The sequence below is a fragment of the Microtus ochrogaster genome, chromosome 4 (genome assembly GCF_000317375.1).
Source record: "Microtus ochrogaster isolate Prairie Vole_2 chromosome 4, MicOch1.0, whole genome shotgun sequence".
In the NCBI taxonomy this organism is placed as follows: Eukaryota; Metazoa; Chordata; class Mammalia; order Rodentia; family Cricetidae; genus Microtus; species Microtus ochrogaster.
Genome location: NC_022011.1, coordinates 66209045 through 66224935, shown reverse-complemented (window position 1 = coordinate 66224935; position 15891 = coordinate 66209045). Strand labels below are relative to the sequence as shown.

The following is a 15891-nucleotide window of genomic DNA, read 5'->3' as shown; positions in this document are numbered from 1 at the left end:
CTATATATATTACATTTTAAGTGAACTAGACAATCACAATATCTTAATCAATCGCAGAAATATGCATATACATATAACAAAGTTGACCTTAAACCTCTATCAATAAAGCAAAATCTATACTAATATAAATTATTCATACCTATATCATATCCCCCTTTAAATGTTAAAGAACGTTTATAAACCATATTTGGGAACATGGGCGCAGTTTTTTCTCTCCAAACTACTTCCTGCTGAATGGGGGTTTCGTTAATTAGGTCTTCCATGCTATAACCTGTGTGCTAGTTACATCTCAGTTGGCAGTTGAGCGAAGCAATTTTTCGAAGGCATGCACAGGAACCTTTCAGGAGGACGTGGTCTATCATACCACATTGGGATGGAAGCATTCCACAGACTCTCACCCTCAGGGAGATTCTAGCCTACGTCCATCCTGGGTCGTCGCGTGTGCCTCAGAGAGCAGAGCTCTCGCCTCTGCCCGCAAGAGTGGAGCATCGTGTCTCTCTGAGGCGTCTGCCAGAAATTACTATTTTTCTTTGTAGGTTTTTAAACTTCCACTTCTAAAATTATCTTAGGGTTTTAATTCAGAATGTAGTTTTTTATTTGTTTTATATATATATATATATATGCCATTTTAAACTTTTCTGCTGTGCTTTTGAAGTGCTTCTCATGACGAGTTATCTGTTGAGTTCGCTGTTGTTTTCTAAAGCATGGTGGTGAGCAGTATCTCTGAAGGGTAGATGGTTTTGGAAGCAAGCATAACTCTACCATGTTTGCTGCTGCTTTTTTCATAAGATATGTTATTTCTTTAATCTCTTGGTTAGGTTTTGAAGATGTCCGTGCTTGTTTTCAAATTCTATGCTTTTTATAAAATATTATTTTGACCATATGTTCCAAGAATCATCACGTTCTTCTGATTATAATTTCTGGCCAGTAGATAATTTTTATCTCTTTTTTTAATCAGTTAACCCCATGCAAGCCTACAGGTGTTACAACCTGTTTCACTTTGAATTTTAACAAGTAATAAAACTACACATAGAAATTCTTCCCTAATTTTATATTTTTAGATTGACCAATGTGCTTATACTTTTCCTATTTTATAATTTATTCATTTAACTTGAAGCTTGAATAACCAGTTTCCTTGTTCAATACTCATGGTTTTTACAATTTTTGTCCTCCAAGTTTCTTAGATCCTTTGATACTGTATGTATTAATGTCAAATTCTAATATAGGACTATATATTTTATTTTTTGTAATATAGATGAATACTGAGTCAAATTGTTTAGAAAAGAAACAATCTGATTTTTATTCATGCTTAGTATGTATTCAGATTTTAGTTCCAGTCATTAGTAGATTAAATTAAATTCTCACAAACTAGTATATGTTCAGGTATTTACATACTTTTCTGTACTTAGGGTTTTTATTTATATATTATTTAAATCAGTGTTTAAATTTTAAGCACCAAAGATCTAAGATTATGAAAATGACCAGGTTACTATCAAATTTATTTAGTACAGATAAGAATAAGAGGTGAAAATTATGAAAAATTTTTGTCTTATAGTCTCTTGTTTTAACTAAAGGAGAATCAATGTTCAATTGAAATGAATAGTCTCAATTTTAAGTTAGACTAAAATAGTCTGTTCTTCTTAATACTTATTTAAATTAACTAAGTAAATTAAATTACTTAAATATTGTTACCATACAAATGAATTATGACGTAAGTATTGGAGCAGTATCAGTATAGCATTCTTCATTCATTCAACAAGCACTTACTAAGCAAGCATATTATTCGTTTAATAAAATAGCATAGTTTCAATGGTTACATTGTTTCTTAAATTATACTTGCAATCCTGTAAAGTGTTTTGTTCTTACATGATAACCATTTTTTAACTTTTATTTTAGATGCCTGGAATGATGTCTTCAGTAATGTCAGGAATGATGATGTCTCATATGTCTCAGGCTTCCATGCAACCTGCCTTACCGGTTGGTAATCTTGTGGAAATAATTCTTTTCTGAGTTTTGATTGCTTTCATATGTGAGTAATAATGTGCATGTAGGTTGTAGAACGTCTCAAAACTAAAATATAACATGGAAATCATAATTGAGCATTACATTGCAACATACGTACATGTTCAATGATTAAATTAATTCTGTAAGAAACAAGGCACTTAAATTGTGAGAGAAAACCACTGTGGTAGTCTGTATTTTCAAAGGTGACATTTATTAAATGCTAGTAAAAATTGATATTCAACTTAAAAATGAGAAGACTTAATTTGAAATCCCCCTTTTATTGAAACTTCAGCTATTATAATTTAACTTGGTATGATCTTGAATAGACTTAATTGTTATACTTAGGTAATACTTTGGTATATAAATATGATATTAGTATAAGTGCTTATTTCCTGAGAGCTTACTGGTTTTAATAAATAGGTATGACATACTTAATTGGAATAGTAAGATTTTGGTGTTTTAATCAAATTATTGACATTTTATTAACATTTGCATATATTTACATTACAAAAATATCCTGTGGAGTCTTAGACCCTATTTCTGATATGTTAGTATTGGTAAGTTTCATTGACTAATTAATAAGATTTGGTTTTCAGAGCTTTGTCGATTTCAGAATTGAGAGGGAAGGCCTGTGGTTCTCTGTACAATTATTAACCATGTAGTGTCTTAAAATGCTTTGAAACGTATAGCAAGCCTCAGAGTTGACCACTAGAAATTTTATGGTTGTTGAGTTAGTGGCTTATAGATTACACATGGAATTGATTCATTATACCGTATTTCTATAAAATGTAGTTTAAATAATTTGAATGGTAGTAATTTAATGTCTCTTCTTGCAGCCTGGAGTAAACAGTATGGATGTAGCTGCAGGTATGTCTACAGTGTATGGTGGACTCCATATTAGAACAACGAATGAAAGTAGCTATCTGGGGCTGAAGGGTTCAGCACTTGCTATTTTTTCAGAGGACTTAGCATCCTTTCCCCATTCTCACATGGTTAACAACCATTTAAAATTCCTGTTCCAAGGGAATCTGATGCCTTCTTCTGATTTCCTTGGGCACCAGGCGTAATGTGCTGTACATACATATATTCTGACAAACTGCTCATATAAAATTAGTTTTTAAAATGATCTTTATGATTGGTTTTTATTTTTGCAGTTTTTGACGATAGACAGATGGCATTTATAATTGCATTCTTAAGTCATAACAACAAAAATGACTGTTACCTCATTGGTCTTTGTAGTCCAATGCTTTGGCTCTATTGTTGATATTTCTAGTCAGTTGAATGCTTTCCATATATGTGAGCCTTTGTTTTGTTTTACAGTCTTTGCTTTCTCTTTCACTTAAAATTTTAAGTTGCCTAGTTTCTAAAGTTAGAAATTAATTATTTATATGAGCTTTGTCACTAACAAACACCTGAAAATCCCTTATGCCATAAAGCTTTGTGGGGGGGTAGTGTAGGACACTAACAAAACTTGCTGCAATAGTAGAAATATACTATAACCTATAATTGTTGTCATATAGCTGTTACTAGCTACATGTAATTGAGTTTGAAATGTGGCTGGTACAATTGAAGAAGTTACTTCATTGTAATTTTAATTTTAAGCGGGTATGTGTGATATCTCATGAGTATGGTGCTATATGACAGCACAGGCATAAGATTAAAGTAACTGAGTTTGACAAAAGTTAGGGAATAGAGAGGCATTACTGTATTTTAATAACATATATAAGAAAGAAAGGAATTTAAGTGAGAGTGAGAGATAGCCAAAGAGCAAGATGAATGTTTCTCATTTTGGCAGCTGACAGTTAACTTTGGAGATTGAAAACTCGAGTTTTAAAAATGCTTTATGCTATAGATGTTTCATTTGTTTTCTTTGTTGAATGGGAAGCAAGTAAACAGGAAATAAGGGACAGCTCATGAGCTTTAATAAGAATAGAAAGGAAGAAATAATAAGTATTGGACCTACTAAGAAGCATGTCATTTACCGCTGTAAATGTTTTGTCTTTTAGGTGCCGCATCTGGTGCAGTAAGTACTATTGAAACCCGTTACTTGTTCCTTACATTTTTTAAACATGTTACATTGATCCTTATTTTCTAAAGATTATGTGCTAAACCAGTCCTCAGTTTTTCATGCCAAATGTTAAAGCTTTATTTTATAATCTTTATTTTTGAGAGTTGGGAGAGATTATTTGTGTTTTATGTTACTATCTCAAAATGCCAAAGCCAATTACTTTTATAAAGAAAACAGGTTTTTGGCTTTCCAGTTGCCCACCTGTGGTGGAACACTACCAACATACAGATTTTCATAAAGACCCTTATGGGGAAGACCATCACCCTTGTGGTTGAACCCTCAGATGCTATAGAAAAATAGCAGGTTTAGGAAGGAATTCCTCCTGATTGGCTAAGGCTGCTCCTTGCTGGTAAGCAGCTGGAAGATGCCATACTTTGACTACAACATTCAAAAGGAGTCTACCCTTCACCCTGTGTTGGGACTTCATGGTGGTGCCAAGAAAAGGAAGAAGTCTTACAGCATTCTCAAGAAGACTAAGCAGAGGAGAAAGGTTAAGTTGGCTGTGCTGAAACACACATTGAAATATTGTGAGAAAATAAGATGGATGAAAATGCAAAATGAGCTGCCTTTGAGATTGTCCTGAAGAATACGGTTGTTGTCTGAGGCTTCTGTCCTGCCTGGTTCCTGCAGTCATTAAGTCCCAAAGAAATCACACAGAGGTCTACATTAGTTATAAACTGATTGGCCTAGTAGCTGAGACTTCTTATTAACTCATAACTTATATTAGCTCATTATTCTTGTCTATGTTAGCCATGTGTCTGGTACCTTGTTCGGCAAGGCCGTCACATCTTGCTTCTTCTATGGCTGGGTCACGACTGCAGACTCCTCTTCCCAGCATTCTCCTGTTCTCATTGCCTTGCCTCTACTTACTGCATGGTCGCCCTGCCTATACTTCCTACCTGGCTACTGGCCAATCAGCATTTTATTAAACAAGTACAAGAAACAAATGTTTACAGGGTAAAACCATTGTCCCACAGCATGCGGTGCTGGAGATTGCATGGCCAGTCACTTTGACAGACATTACTGTGGCAAGTCGTGTCTGACTTAACTTCTTCAACAACCCAGAAGACAAGGAGTTGTGCGTGAGTTAATAAAAAGACAGGAATTGGGGGCTGGGGGGCGAAAAATGTTTGGAGCTGGAGAGATGGCTCTGTAGGTAAAAGTGTTTGCTCTACAAGCATAAGAACCTAATTTTAAATCTTTATTTTCAACGTACATTCCTATAATTGGAGCATTGGGGGCCATGACAAGAGAGTCCCAAGAGCTAACTGGCTAGCTGAACTAAACAAAACAGTAATTGATGTTTCCCTATTGAGAGTAAAGCAGAGAGTGATAGACTTCAAAGTCCTTCCCTGGCCTGTATCTGCATTTGCAAAAATGTTGTGTTTATAACGTGCTCTTACCCCCATCTACCAAAGGCAAGAAAAGAAATGTATATTTCATACAGTTTTGAATACTGAATTATATAAGGTCTGATGATTATTTGTTTGACCTGTGGTTAGTGCCACTGAGCTATTTAACAGCATGACCAAAGACATTACCTTGCTGTACATACAAGAAAAAATCAACATGGCCAGGGAATAAGAAAGAGGTGAAGCCAAGGAAGGTTGAAGTAGAATTTTTACTGTTTTAGGCAGAATGTTATGTAACTCCTATAATGTCTCAGAAGCACATATACTTTCCTAGAAGTGTTTATGCAAATCTTTGTTAGATTTTCCAAAATAAACTTGTTGAATTGTACATATTCTAAGTCCTTTTAGGAGTCTCATACTTTTTAAAAAGTTGTGTAACTTCTAGGAAAATTGCTTTTAATATGTTTTCATGTTTTTAATAGTAGACTTTAATATAGCAAGTTTCGTAACTACTTAACTTGCATTATCTTGTGAAGAAAACTTTTCAACTGTCAGTATTTGACTTACACACTGATTTAAACTATTCATCTTACTGTAAACAGACAGAATATTAAAACTTTCTCCTTAAAATACTAGATTGGACAAAATCAAGAAAATGTATTTTTATTTTCATTAAATAATGGGTTTCATTATGATATATTTAGGTATGCATATAATAAACTTAGAATATATTTATCCTCCTTTGGTTTGTCCCTTTTCAAATAAGTCCCTATTTTTATTTTATAAAAGTTCTCCAATATTTATAGGAACCCAGAATGATGCAAAACTTGTCTGTCTTGGAGGGTGTCATTTTTAAATGTGATTGTGCAGCACTCGCTTGTGCTTTGACTTGATTCCTTCAGAAATATAACTGAGAAGTGGTATAGTGAGTCCTAGTTTAGTTTTTTGAAGAGCAGCAGTAGATGAGGATTCCTGTCTACAACCTTGACAACATTTGTAGTTTGATGGTTTTTTTTCTTTTCTTGATAATTCCAGTTTTGACTGCCAGGAGTTAGAACTTCTTTCTATTTCCCTCCCAGTTAAGGATATTGAGTTATTTTCTTATATATTTATGAGTCTTTTGTTATTAAGAATTGTCTGCTTTCTGGGTATGGTGGCCACATGCATATACAAACACTTGGGAGCCCAAGGCAGGTGGATCTCTGAGGTAGAAGCTAGGCTAGCCTGGTCTACATAGCTGGTCTGCATAGCTAGTTCTAGGACAGCCAGGGCTTCAGAGAGAGACCCAGTTTCAAAAAGCAGCAAAATATTTGCTCAGTTCACTTATCCACATGTTGTTGGTGCTTAATTTTGGGTTCTTAATTTGGGGTATTTCTCATCTGTGAGACGAACAGCTGGCAAAGATTTTCTACCATTCTTAGTCTCTCTACCCTGTTGCTTCTTTTGTTGTGCATAAGTTTTTAATCTGATAAATTCCTACTTGTCACTTTTTGTATGATTTTCTGAAGTAGAGTCCTACTCAGAAAGTAATTGTCACTATCCTGAAGTGTTTCTTTTATTAATTTCAGTAGTTCAGGTCTTGCAATAAGTTCACTTTGAGGACTTTTATGAAGTAAAAAAAAAGACCCAGTTTCATTCTCAGTGACTCACTACCCACCTAGTTTTCCAGGCATAATTTATCAAAGCTGTCAATTTACAATTTATTTTGTTAGGCCTACTTGTGAATCAAAATGCCTGTATACTCATGAGAGTTTCTTTGTTGCTTTCATCTTTTTTTTTTCTTTTTCTGTAACCTGTTCCTCGGTTGTGATTGTCATTGTAAACTGAGCTTTATGGAGACTCGTGTAGGAAGATTGGTGAGGTGTATTTCTGGGGGTGTCTGGGTAAGGCAGGAGGGTCTCTTGAGTTTGAGCCTAGCCTAGTTGATAGACGTTTTAGGAAGCCAGGGATACATAGTGAAACCCTGTCTCAAAAAACTGAAAATAATTTATTCCATTGTATGAAAAGTCCTTCCAGATTCAATAGAACTCTTGGAATGCATTTTCTTCATGTTGCTGATTGTAGAAGTGTATTCCCTACAAAAAGCTGTAAGCATGTTTGAAGTAGTTAAGTTGGCCAAGTGACCAGATATTGGATAATGAACTTAACAACTCTTCATTCAGTTTTTGAAGTGTTGGTTATATCATATGTTGTTAAACATTTTGGGGAAGGGTTGAGACCTTTCTGTTAATCATATCTGGCTGCAGGCTTTTGAGTATTTTAGTACAGCTATAAAAACTGCTCATCAGTATAGTGAACATACCTCTCAGATACAGTGGGTTCATAAAGCTGTAGTAGATCAGATTTACCAAACAGTGAACAGGACCATTTTTTGACGGAAACTTGACATTCAAAAGTACTTTGGAACTTCTGACTCCAACCACTGAGCTGGTTGTTGCTGACTGTCATATATAAGCCCATTTGTTATAGCACATCATAATCTATTTAAGAAATGATTTCTTGGTTGTTGTATACAATAGGAGGAAATGGAGATTCTGGGTTTTTTAATTATTTTTAATTTTTGGTTAGTTCATGAGGTACCCCACCCACTTAAAAATCAAACTTTTTCAGGCCAGGTGGTGGTAGCACACATCTTTAATCCCAGCACTTGGGAGGCAGAGGCAGGTGGATCTCTGAGTTTGAGTCCAACCTGGTCTACAAGCTCCAAAGCTACCGAAAAAACCCTGTCTCGAAATCAAAAATAATCAATTCCAATTTTCTTCAGATACCAAATGACTACTGAATATTCCATACTGAACTCTTTGGTCACTTTTTAACAAATGATCATCATGGATGCTTGCGCTCACTTGATCTTTATTAGCTTTGGATATCCAAGCCCCCAGCTTCTCATCTTCAAGACTCTCCTCTCCTCTGCAGACTTCTCAGTTCTCCCTGTCTTATTTGTATTTTTTTTTAGCAGTTCCTGAAACAAATGCAATGTTGAAGTTTATTAGAGTTCTGTTTGCTGCTTTATCAACACTTGAAACTCAATTAAGAAAATTTACATTTTGCCTAACATTTCCATAGTATAAAGTATGAGTAATATTAGCAAAAAATGTGAGGATGCGTATTAAAACATTAATCACTTGTGTTAAGACTGTATTTGAGATCCTTGTGTGTAATGAAGTTGTCTCTTTTGATATCTTTTTTTTAAAAGATCACTTAACCTTTTCTAGGCTGCCTTGGCTGTGTGCTTCGAAGGTGCTGATTTGATGTATTTTTGTTATCATTTGTCTGAATTTTGTTATATTTTTCTCTGGTTATTTGGATGACTGATTATTCACTTAAGAAAGCATTGTTTACTCTCCAAATATTTCTCTCTCTCTCTCTCTCTCTCTCTCTCTCTCTCTCTCTCTCTCTTCATGCGTGCTGATGCTTCTGTCTCTTGATTGGAGTATTAGTTTATCCATAATATATTTTAGCTATGAGATTTCATTGTTTGTTCATAATTTGGAAGTCCTATCTAAATGTGGGAGTGTAGTTGAAAACCCCCACTATTTGTTAGGACCTGTGTAGTCTTCTATATCTTTTGGTGTTTGTTTCGTGGTATTGGGCTCTACTCCAGTATTGGTCCATAAATGTCTACAGTTATGGGAAATCCCACACTAGCTCAGAATTGAGAAATAGATGGTTATTTATTTAGGGGTAAACTGACAAATCAGAATCCTCTGCTTGAACAGAGAATAGAAACTGAATCCAGTAACTGGAAAGAGAGCGCAGACGTATGGTATAAGGCCATGCCCCAGTGTGCGGGTAACCACTGGCCAGAACACTTCCTATAGCACACAGTTGTTATTCTTTGAATTATTTTCTCTATTAATATGTAGTGCCCTGATATGAAAATTCTTGGTTGTCAACTATATCTGATAAAGAAACAAAAAAACAAAACTAAAACTAAGCAGCTAGGTGTACTTGGTAGGAATTAATTAAATCATTTGAAGTGGAAAGAACTATCCTAAATCCAGATCTTAGGGTGGGAAGATCCATCTTAAATCTGGGTCACACCTTCTGGAGGTAGCCTATATAAAGGATATGGAGGAAAGATGTTCTCACTCTTTGCCTATTTGCCCTCATCCTGACTGACAAGTTCCTCTTTCACTGGTATCAGAGCTTACTTTTTGATGCTGGCATATACTTTGGAGCATTGGTGACATCCGGCCTCCTGTGGACTGAACAGCTGCTTGATTCTTGGACTTTCTGTTGACAGACAACCATTGTTTACTAGCTGTACCACAAATCTATTCTGTTTCCCTATTTGTTCTGTAACTTTCAAGAACCCAGACTAATATATTCTCTTTTTATTGCTCCTAATTAGCTTTGGCTTGAAGTTTATTTTGTTTGATACAAGGATAGCTCTGCCTGCTTATTTACATGGTAGTTTTTTACTTTCGATAGTTAATTTTTTGATCTTTGCTAGTTAAAACAATTGGCCCATCCAAAACAAAGACTACAGATAATAATTAAGGAATAGGGAAGGAATTAATTGAAATCAAAAGAAAAATATTCAAAATTGAGGAAGCAAAGCTATATCTTTGAAAAAGTTACTAAGATTGACAAACCTTTAGCCAGTTTGACATAAAAAAAAAGGGGGGGGAGCCCAGTGTGGTGGCAGAGGCTGGAGGATCTCTGACTTTGTGGCCAACCTGGTATACACAGAAAGGAAATCTAGGACAGCTAGGCCTACATTAACAGACTGACTCAAAACAGCAGCGAAAAAAAAGGAAGGAGGAATAAGAAGAAGCCGCAGTTTTAAAAAGAAAACACTATTAGACATTACTGTGAAAATGAATACTCTGAAAAACAGGATAGCCCAGAAGAAACGGAACACTTTCAAAATCTGCATCACCTACTAAAATTAAATTCCAAAAATGTGAGTAACTTAAAGCAGCCTATTACAAGCAATGATATTAAAGCTGTGATTAAAAGTCTCCCCTTGAAAAAAAGCCTAGGTAGGACCAGACTGAGTCACTGTGAATTCTGTCAAGCTCATTCCCATTCTTCATTTGTGCCATAAGATAAAAAGTGAAGGAGCAGTACATAGAAATTTATTCCATAAAGCCAGTATTATTTTCATACCAAAATCAGATAAAAACAGAAGAATGAAAGAAAGATCAGGAACAAGACAAGGATACCCACTCTCCCCCTTGTTTGTTTGTTGTTTTTTTGAGACATGATTTGTCTATGTAACAGTCTGTAAACATGTAGGTGATATCAGTTGTGTTTTATTTCTACTTAAGTGATGTGCATAGTAATCTATTTGAAAAAATAGAGTGTAGATTATTTTTAGCATCTCTACATAGAACATGGCTAAATTTGTTACTACTTAAAAAGCTGATGCCAATAAAAGAAGAACTTGTAAAACTCAAACAACTAAAATATCATACCTGAGGACTCATTTTCAAATTCAATAGACTATTGAATTGTTTGGGTAGATCCTTGATTAGAAATAGATTTATATTTATTATCACACAAGAATCTTCCCCCCTTTTTCATCTTGTTAGTGCTTTTTGCAATAAACCATCTTTGCTTTTCCTTGTTTTACAAACTGTGTCTTTATAGGGGATTGATTTAGAAAATTGTCTGAGTCCTGTTTTGCTTTTTTAAAATTAGACTAGATAAATGCATTATTTATACACCTTTATATATTTATTATGTCTGTATTTAGTTTGTGTATGTTGTCCATAGGGATAGGTTTATGTTGCTAGAGGGTTATCTTGTTATGCAGAAAATACAATGCTGCTATCCTTCTGGGGCAGTCATATGTATAACACTACCTTTGAATGATTTTTAAAATGTTCTGTCTCTACGTCCATTAACAAGTGAGTTCAGGTGATTTGAACTGTTAAAAAATTATCATTTTATGCTTAAAAGTGGTGTTTTCGTACGCTTGCTGCCTTGTAACTCATGTGAATATCCACTGTTGGATATTTTATACTTGAGTAATTTTTTTTTCCTTTAGAAATCAATGTGGACAGAACATAAATCACCCGATGGAAGGACTTATTATTATAATACTGAAACAAAGCAGTCTACCTGGGAAAAACCAGATGATCTTAAAACACCTGCTGAGGTAAATGTTTGAAGACTGAGAGTCAGGATTGTTAGATAGCTTGAGTATAGTCCATAGAATTTTAAATTAAGCTATCCGAAGAGCAGTTCTTACATGTGACAAAGAGTTAATAAAAAAACTTTTGGTTTACTATTGTCTTATGTTCAAATATGTCTTGAAGAATAAATTGAAGGGGAAAGCAGTTTTTCTCAATGGAAATGTGTTTGGTTTTTAAAAATTATGTGAACAGTTCCAGTTGACTGTGGGGTTTGATGTAATGCAATGAAACTGCCTATAAAATACTGTCTTGTCTTAGAGATAATATTTTCTCTTTGTGAAAATGCCTATGAAAGGATATTTATTTTGTGTTATACATTTCACCATTAAAAATAGATAAAATATGACGAAGTTAAGTTTGAAGCACTAAAGCAAGCAGTATTGCATGTTTAGTAGTCAGTGTGCTTAGGAACAGGTAATGTTTTTCACCGAAGAGTGTAAGTTTTACCCAGCCAGTGGTATTCCATTTTTAGCTTAAATAAAGAACTTACGACAGTAACTGTATTTTCCCTGCACCCCCAAGTCATCTAAAGTACACAGGGCTTTAGAAGGAAGGTTGTTAAAGAGCATTTTATTCCCTGTTTATTTCTTGTTCATATGCACACATGCTCACAATGTGTCTTATAAGTATATTTCTTACCTTTGACAAGTTACTTTCTCTTCAGGTAATATTGATTAATGGAGAAGAATCTAAATTCTGTAGAGTTACTATAAAGGTTAAATGGTGTATTAATTTAATTGACAACTTTGGTATTTAGAGTTACACAGGTAGACAATGTTTAGTGAAAATGAGTGGATAGTCAGCAGTCCTGAACATGTTATTCTTTGCTGAATGTTTTCCCCTTCTTTAGCAACTCTTGTCTAAATGCCCATGGAAAGAGTACAAATCTGATTCTGGGAAGCCTTATTACTATAATTCTCAGACAAAAGAGTCCCGCTGGGCCAAACCCAAGGAACTTGAGGATCTTGAAGGTAAGAAAATAACTATTGGGAAGTGTTGCCTATATGCCAGTCACTTAGAAACAGCCCTTATCCTGAATAGGGATATTTAAGCTAAGGCCTAATTCAAATTGGAAAAAAAAATTGTCTGCACATTTTAAATGATGTAACAGTTTTATGGGCTCTTTATTTTCTTGTTGCTCTAGATCTCAGTTCTATAGATTTTAAATAGACTTTATTTGATTTGATTCCATTGAAACTAGGATACCAGAATACCATTGTTGCTGGAGGTCTTATTACAAAATCAAACCTGCATGGTGAGCTGCTTTGATAATTCATTTTCTGTTATATTTAACATTTAAAGTATGTCACTAATTTTCACTAACCTTGAATGGATGAATCTGCAGTGAAAGACATTAATTCAAACAATCACTTTTATTTAAGAGTTATATTATAAATGAGCTTTGAAGTTACACTTTGTGTTGAACAAGTTGACATACAAACTCATTATCCTTTTGAATGTTGGTGCATACATGGAACATGTGATTAAGCTTAATGATAGTGGGTAGTAGTTGATCTTTAATAGCAATTATTTTGTTCATACATTACCAGTACACATATAAAATACTGATTTTGTTTTAATTATGAAATGTAATATTAATATGCTTTTTATCTAAAAGTTAGGGTAAATAAATATTTCATTTAGGGAAGGATAGTTTTAAACATTGTCAACTATCCACTGCCTTTCAAAATTTAGAAAAGATTGTTATCTAGCGTAATACTCAGGGAATAAAATAGCGGACGTTGTAATTAAGAACTCTTCTTAAAATACGATCTTTTATCATAAACTGTTCTAGATTAGCTAAGCAGAAGGTTATGTGGGGGATTTTTGCATTTAGTTAAAATTTCAGAAATATTTTAATGATAACGTTTTTTAAATTATGTGTATAAATTTAAGCTTATCATTGCTTACATGGAGCGCCTCATTCCTAGTGATAAGAAATTAAAGTATGTGTCTTACCACCAAATTTAAAGTTTACCAGAGCCTAGAATGAAAACAGATATTGAGTGCTCAGATCTTTAAAGCTCTATCTAAACTGTCTGAGCATGAGTTAATAATGTTATCAATAGTATCCCAAATTGCTCACTTAGTGTCAAGCTCATTTCTGATATGACTACAAATTGTTGGTTTGCATAGCTGCTAATCTGCTTGTAAGTGCTAGTATGAAAAATGGGGAAAAAAAGAAAAATAGGCTCGAGTTTCTTGAGTATGATACCAATTTACATTTTTATCTTTTAAAAAATAGTCTTTCCAAAACCACAGAGAAACCCTGTCTCAAAAAACCAAAAAAAAAAAAAATAATAATAATAATAAATAGTCTTATTCCTGGAGGCAATACTATTGTATTCCAAAATGCTGAATATTTTTAGAGTGATTGCAAGGCCAGCAGCCTTTGAAGTATCAGCACTAGGAAAGATTGCTGAGCTCTTGCTATTGGCAAGTTTTCATTGCTGTAATAAGGCCTTGAGGAAACGAAAGCAAACACTTGCTCTTATAAAGTGAGTTTTAAATTGTTTTTCAGGTGATAAGTTCTATGAGATTATGGTACTTTCTCCTTTTAGAGTTTGTTTTCAGTGGTTTTATTTAAAAACTAGTTTATGACTCTTCTTTTTTCTTTAATAGCAATGATCAAAGCTGAAGAAAGCAGGTAAGCGATTTTGAAAAACAGTAGGGTTTATAAATTTGGGCCTTTTCCATGACATTCTTGTTTTAGTTGTCCTCTTTTAAAAAACTATTTAACAGGATTAGGCTAATGGTTTGATGTGTTTGGAAGATTATGAGTGGGATAATATAAATGTGTGTGTGTGTGTGTGTGTGTGTGTGTGTGTGTCCTTCATTGCACTAAATTTATTTTATGGTCTTGAGGAATAGACCCAAGGTTTTGTACATGTTCTCCCTCAAATACTGAGCTATACAGCCCCAGCCCACAAAGTTTTCCTTTAATTTTTAAATATAGATTTAAAGTTCTTATTTTTGATATATGTCAAAGAAGATATTATGCAAAAGAACAGAATGAGATTTTCATGAAATAATTGAATGTTAGGAAATTAATTTGTATGGGCACTTATTTTATGTTACTGTGCAGGTATGCTAAATCAAATAATGGTAGAAGCTGGAAGTGATAGCACATATAATACTAATTCCAGCTCTACTCAAGAAGGTCAGAGCCACAGTATTGCCTGAGTCCCATGCATCTGAGCCCAGCATAGGCATCATGGCAAGATAGTCTCTAAAACAAACATAAAATTAATATTATCTTTTTTATGATATTTTTGGATGATTTTTTTAGTTTACTGTCAATGAATTTGTTTAGCCCTTTATTATTCCTTTAGTGTTATTATTTTAAGATTGGCTTTAGTTAGTTTTACTGTTACAGTATTGAAATGACCATTTCTCTCTCTTCCTCCCCACTTCCATACCTTGTATTCACTCTCTTGCTGTTTCTCTATTTTACTGTGTAGCAAGCAAGAAGAATGTACTACAACATCCATAGCCCCAGTTCCTACAACAGAAATTCCTACCACTATGAGCACCATGGCTGCTGCAGAAGCAGCAGCTGCTGTTGTTGCAGCTGCTGCAGCAGCTGCTAATGCCAATACTTCCACCACACCTAGTAATACTGTCGGAAGTGTTCCAGTTGCTCCAGAGCCTGAAGTTACTTCCATTGTTGCTACTGTTGTCGATAATGAAAATTCAGTAACTATAACCAATGAAGAACAAGCACAGATTGCTAATACCACGGCTATTCAAGATCTAAGTGGTGACATGTCCAGTAATGCTGGAGAAGAACCTTCTAAACAAGAAACTGTAACCGAGTAAGTTTTATAACTCAAGAGTTCTGAAAGTCAGTGCCTGACTTAACTATAAGAACTTGTTAATTTAGTCAATGAAATAAAAATCAAGGCAAAAATGAAAAAAAAAATCAGTTTACAAACTTCCAGTATTTTAAATAAAGGCTTGGAGTAAGCCCTGGTTAGTTTGTTCTTTAGAGGAATGTGTCTGTTTTCCTTCTCTGATTTATGTGGTCTGTTCCCAGTACTAAAGAAATAGTATAGATTTCTGTTGAGCACAGATTAGTTTTGGAAGGTGAAAAGCTCTGCCAAATAGAACAGAATTAAACTTGATTTCATTCCTTTTTGGTTATTGGTGGTGCTTGTTTTTAAGCTTATTGTAAATAAATTGAAAAATACAAACAGCTTTGTTGAAAAATGCCTCAGAGAAGGCACTCTATAGAAGAGTCACCAAAAGACACTCCTTGTAATGATTGCAAAACTGCCTTTTTCTACCATATGAGCCAAGATATACAAAAAAGGTAAAAATT

The 15891-nt window shown here is 34.2% G+C and overlaps 1 protein-coding gene across 9 annotated transcripts in view; it reads left to right on the top strand.

Annotated features, from left to right (window-relative positions):
* The window catches only part of Prpf40a (pre-mRNA processing factor 40 homolog A), a 41718-nt gene that overhangs the window by 12172 nt on the left and 13655 nt on the right, over window positions 1–15891 (top strand). For 5 of the 9 annotated variants that reach the window (XM_005346413.3, XM_013345967.2, XM_005346412.3 and 2 more), the window contains exons 3-10: window positions 1897–1977; window positions 2841–2871; window positions 4011–4027; window positions 11423–11533; window positions 12421–12541; window positions 12772–12825; window positions 14193–14217; window positions 15032–15385. In XM_005346413.3, the coding sequence (XP_005346470.2) occupies window positions 1897–1977; window positions 2841–2871; window positions 4011–4027; window positions 11423–11533; window positions 12421–12541; window positions 12772–12825; window positions 14193–14217; window positions 15032–15385 (794 nt within the window). The remainder of the gene's footprint in view (window positions 1–1896; window positions 1978–2840; window positions 2872–4010; window positions 4028–11422; window positions 11534–12420; window positions 12542–12771; window positions 12826–14192; window positions 14218–15031; window positions 15386–15891) is intronic. The other 4 variants (XM_013345966.2, XM_026777940.1, XM_026777936.1 and 1 more) reach the window with 1 other exon arrangement.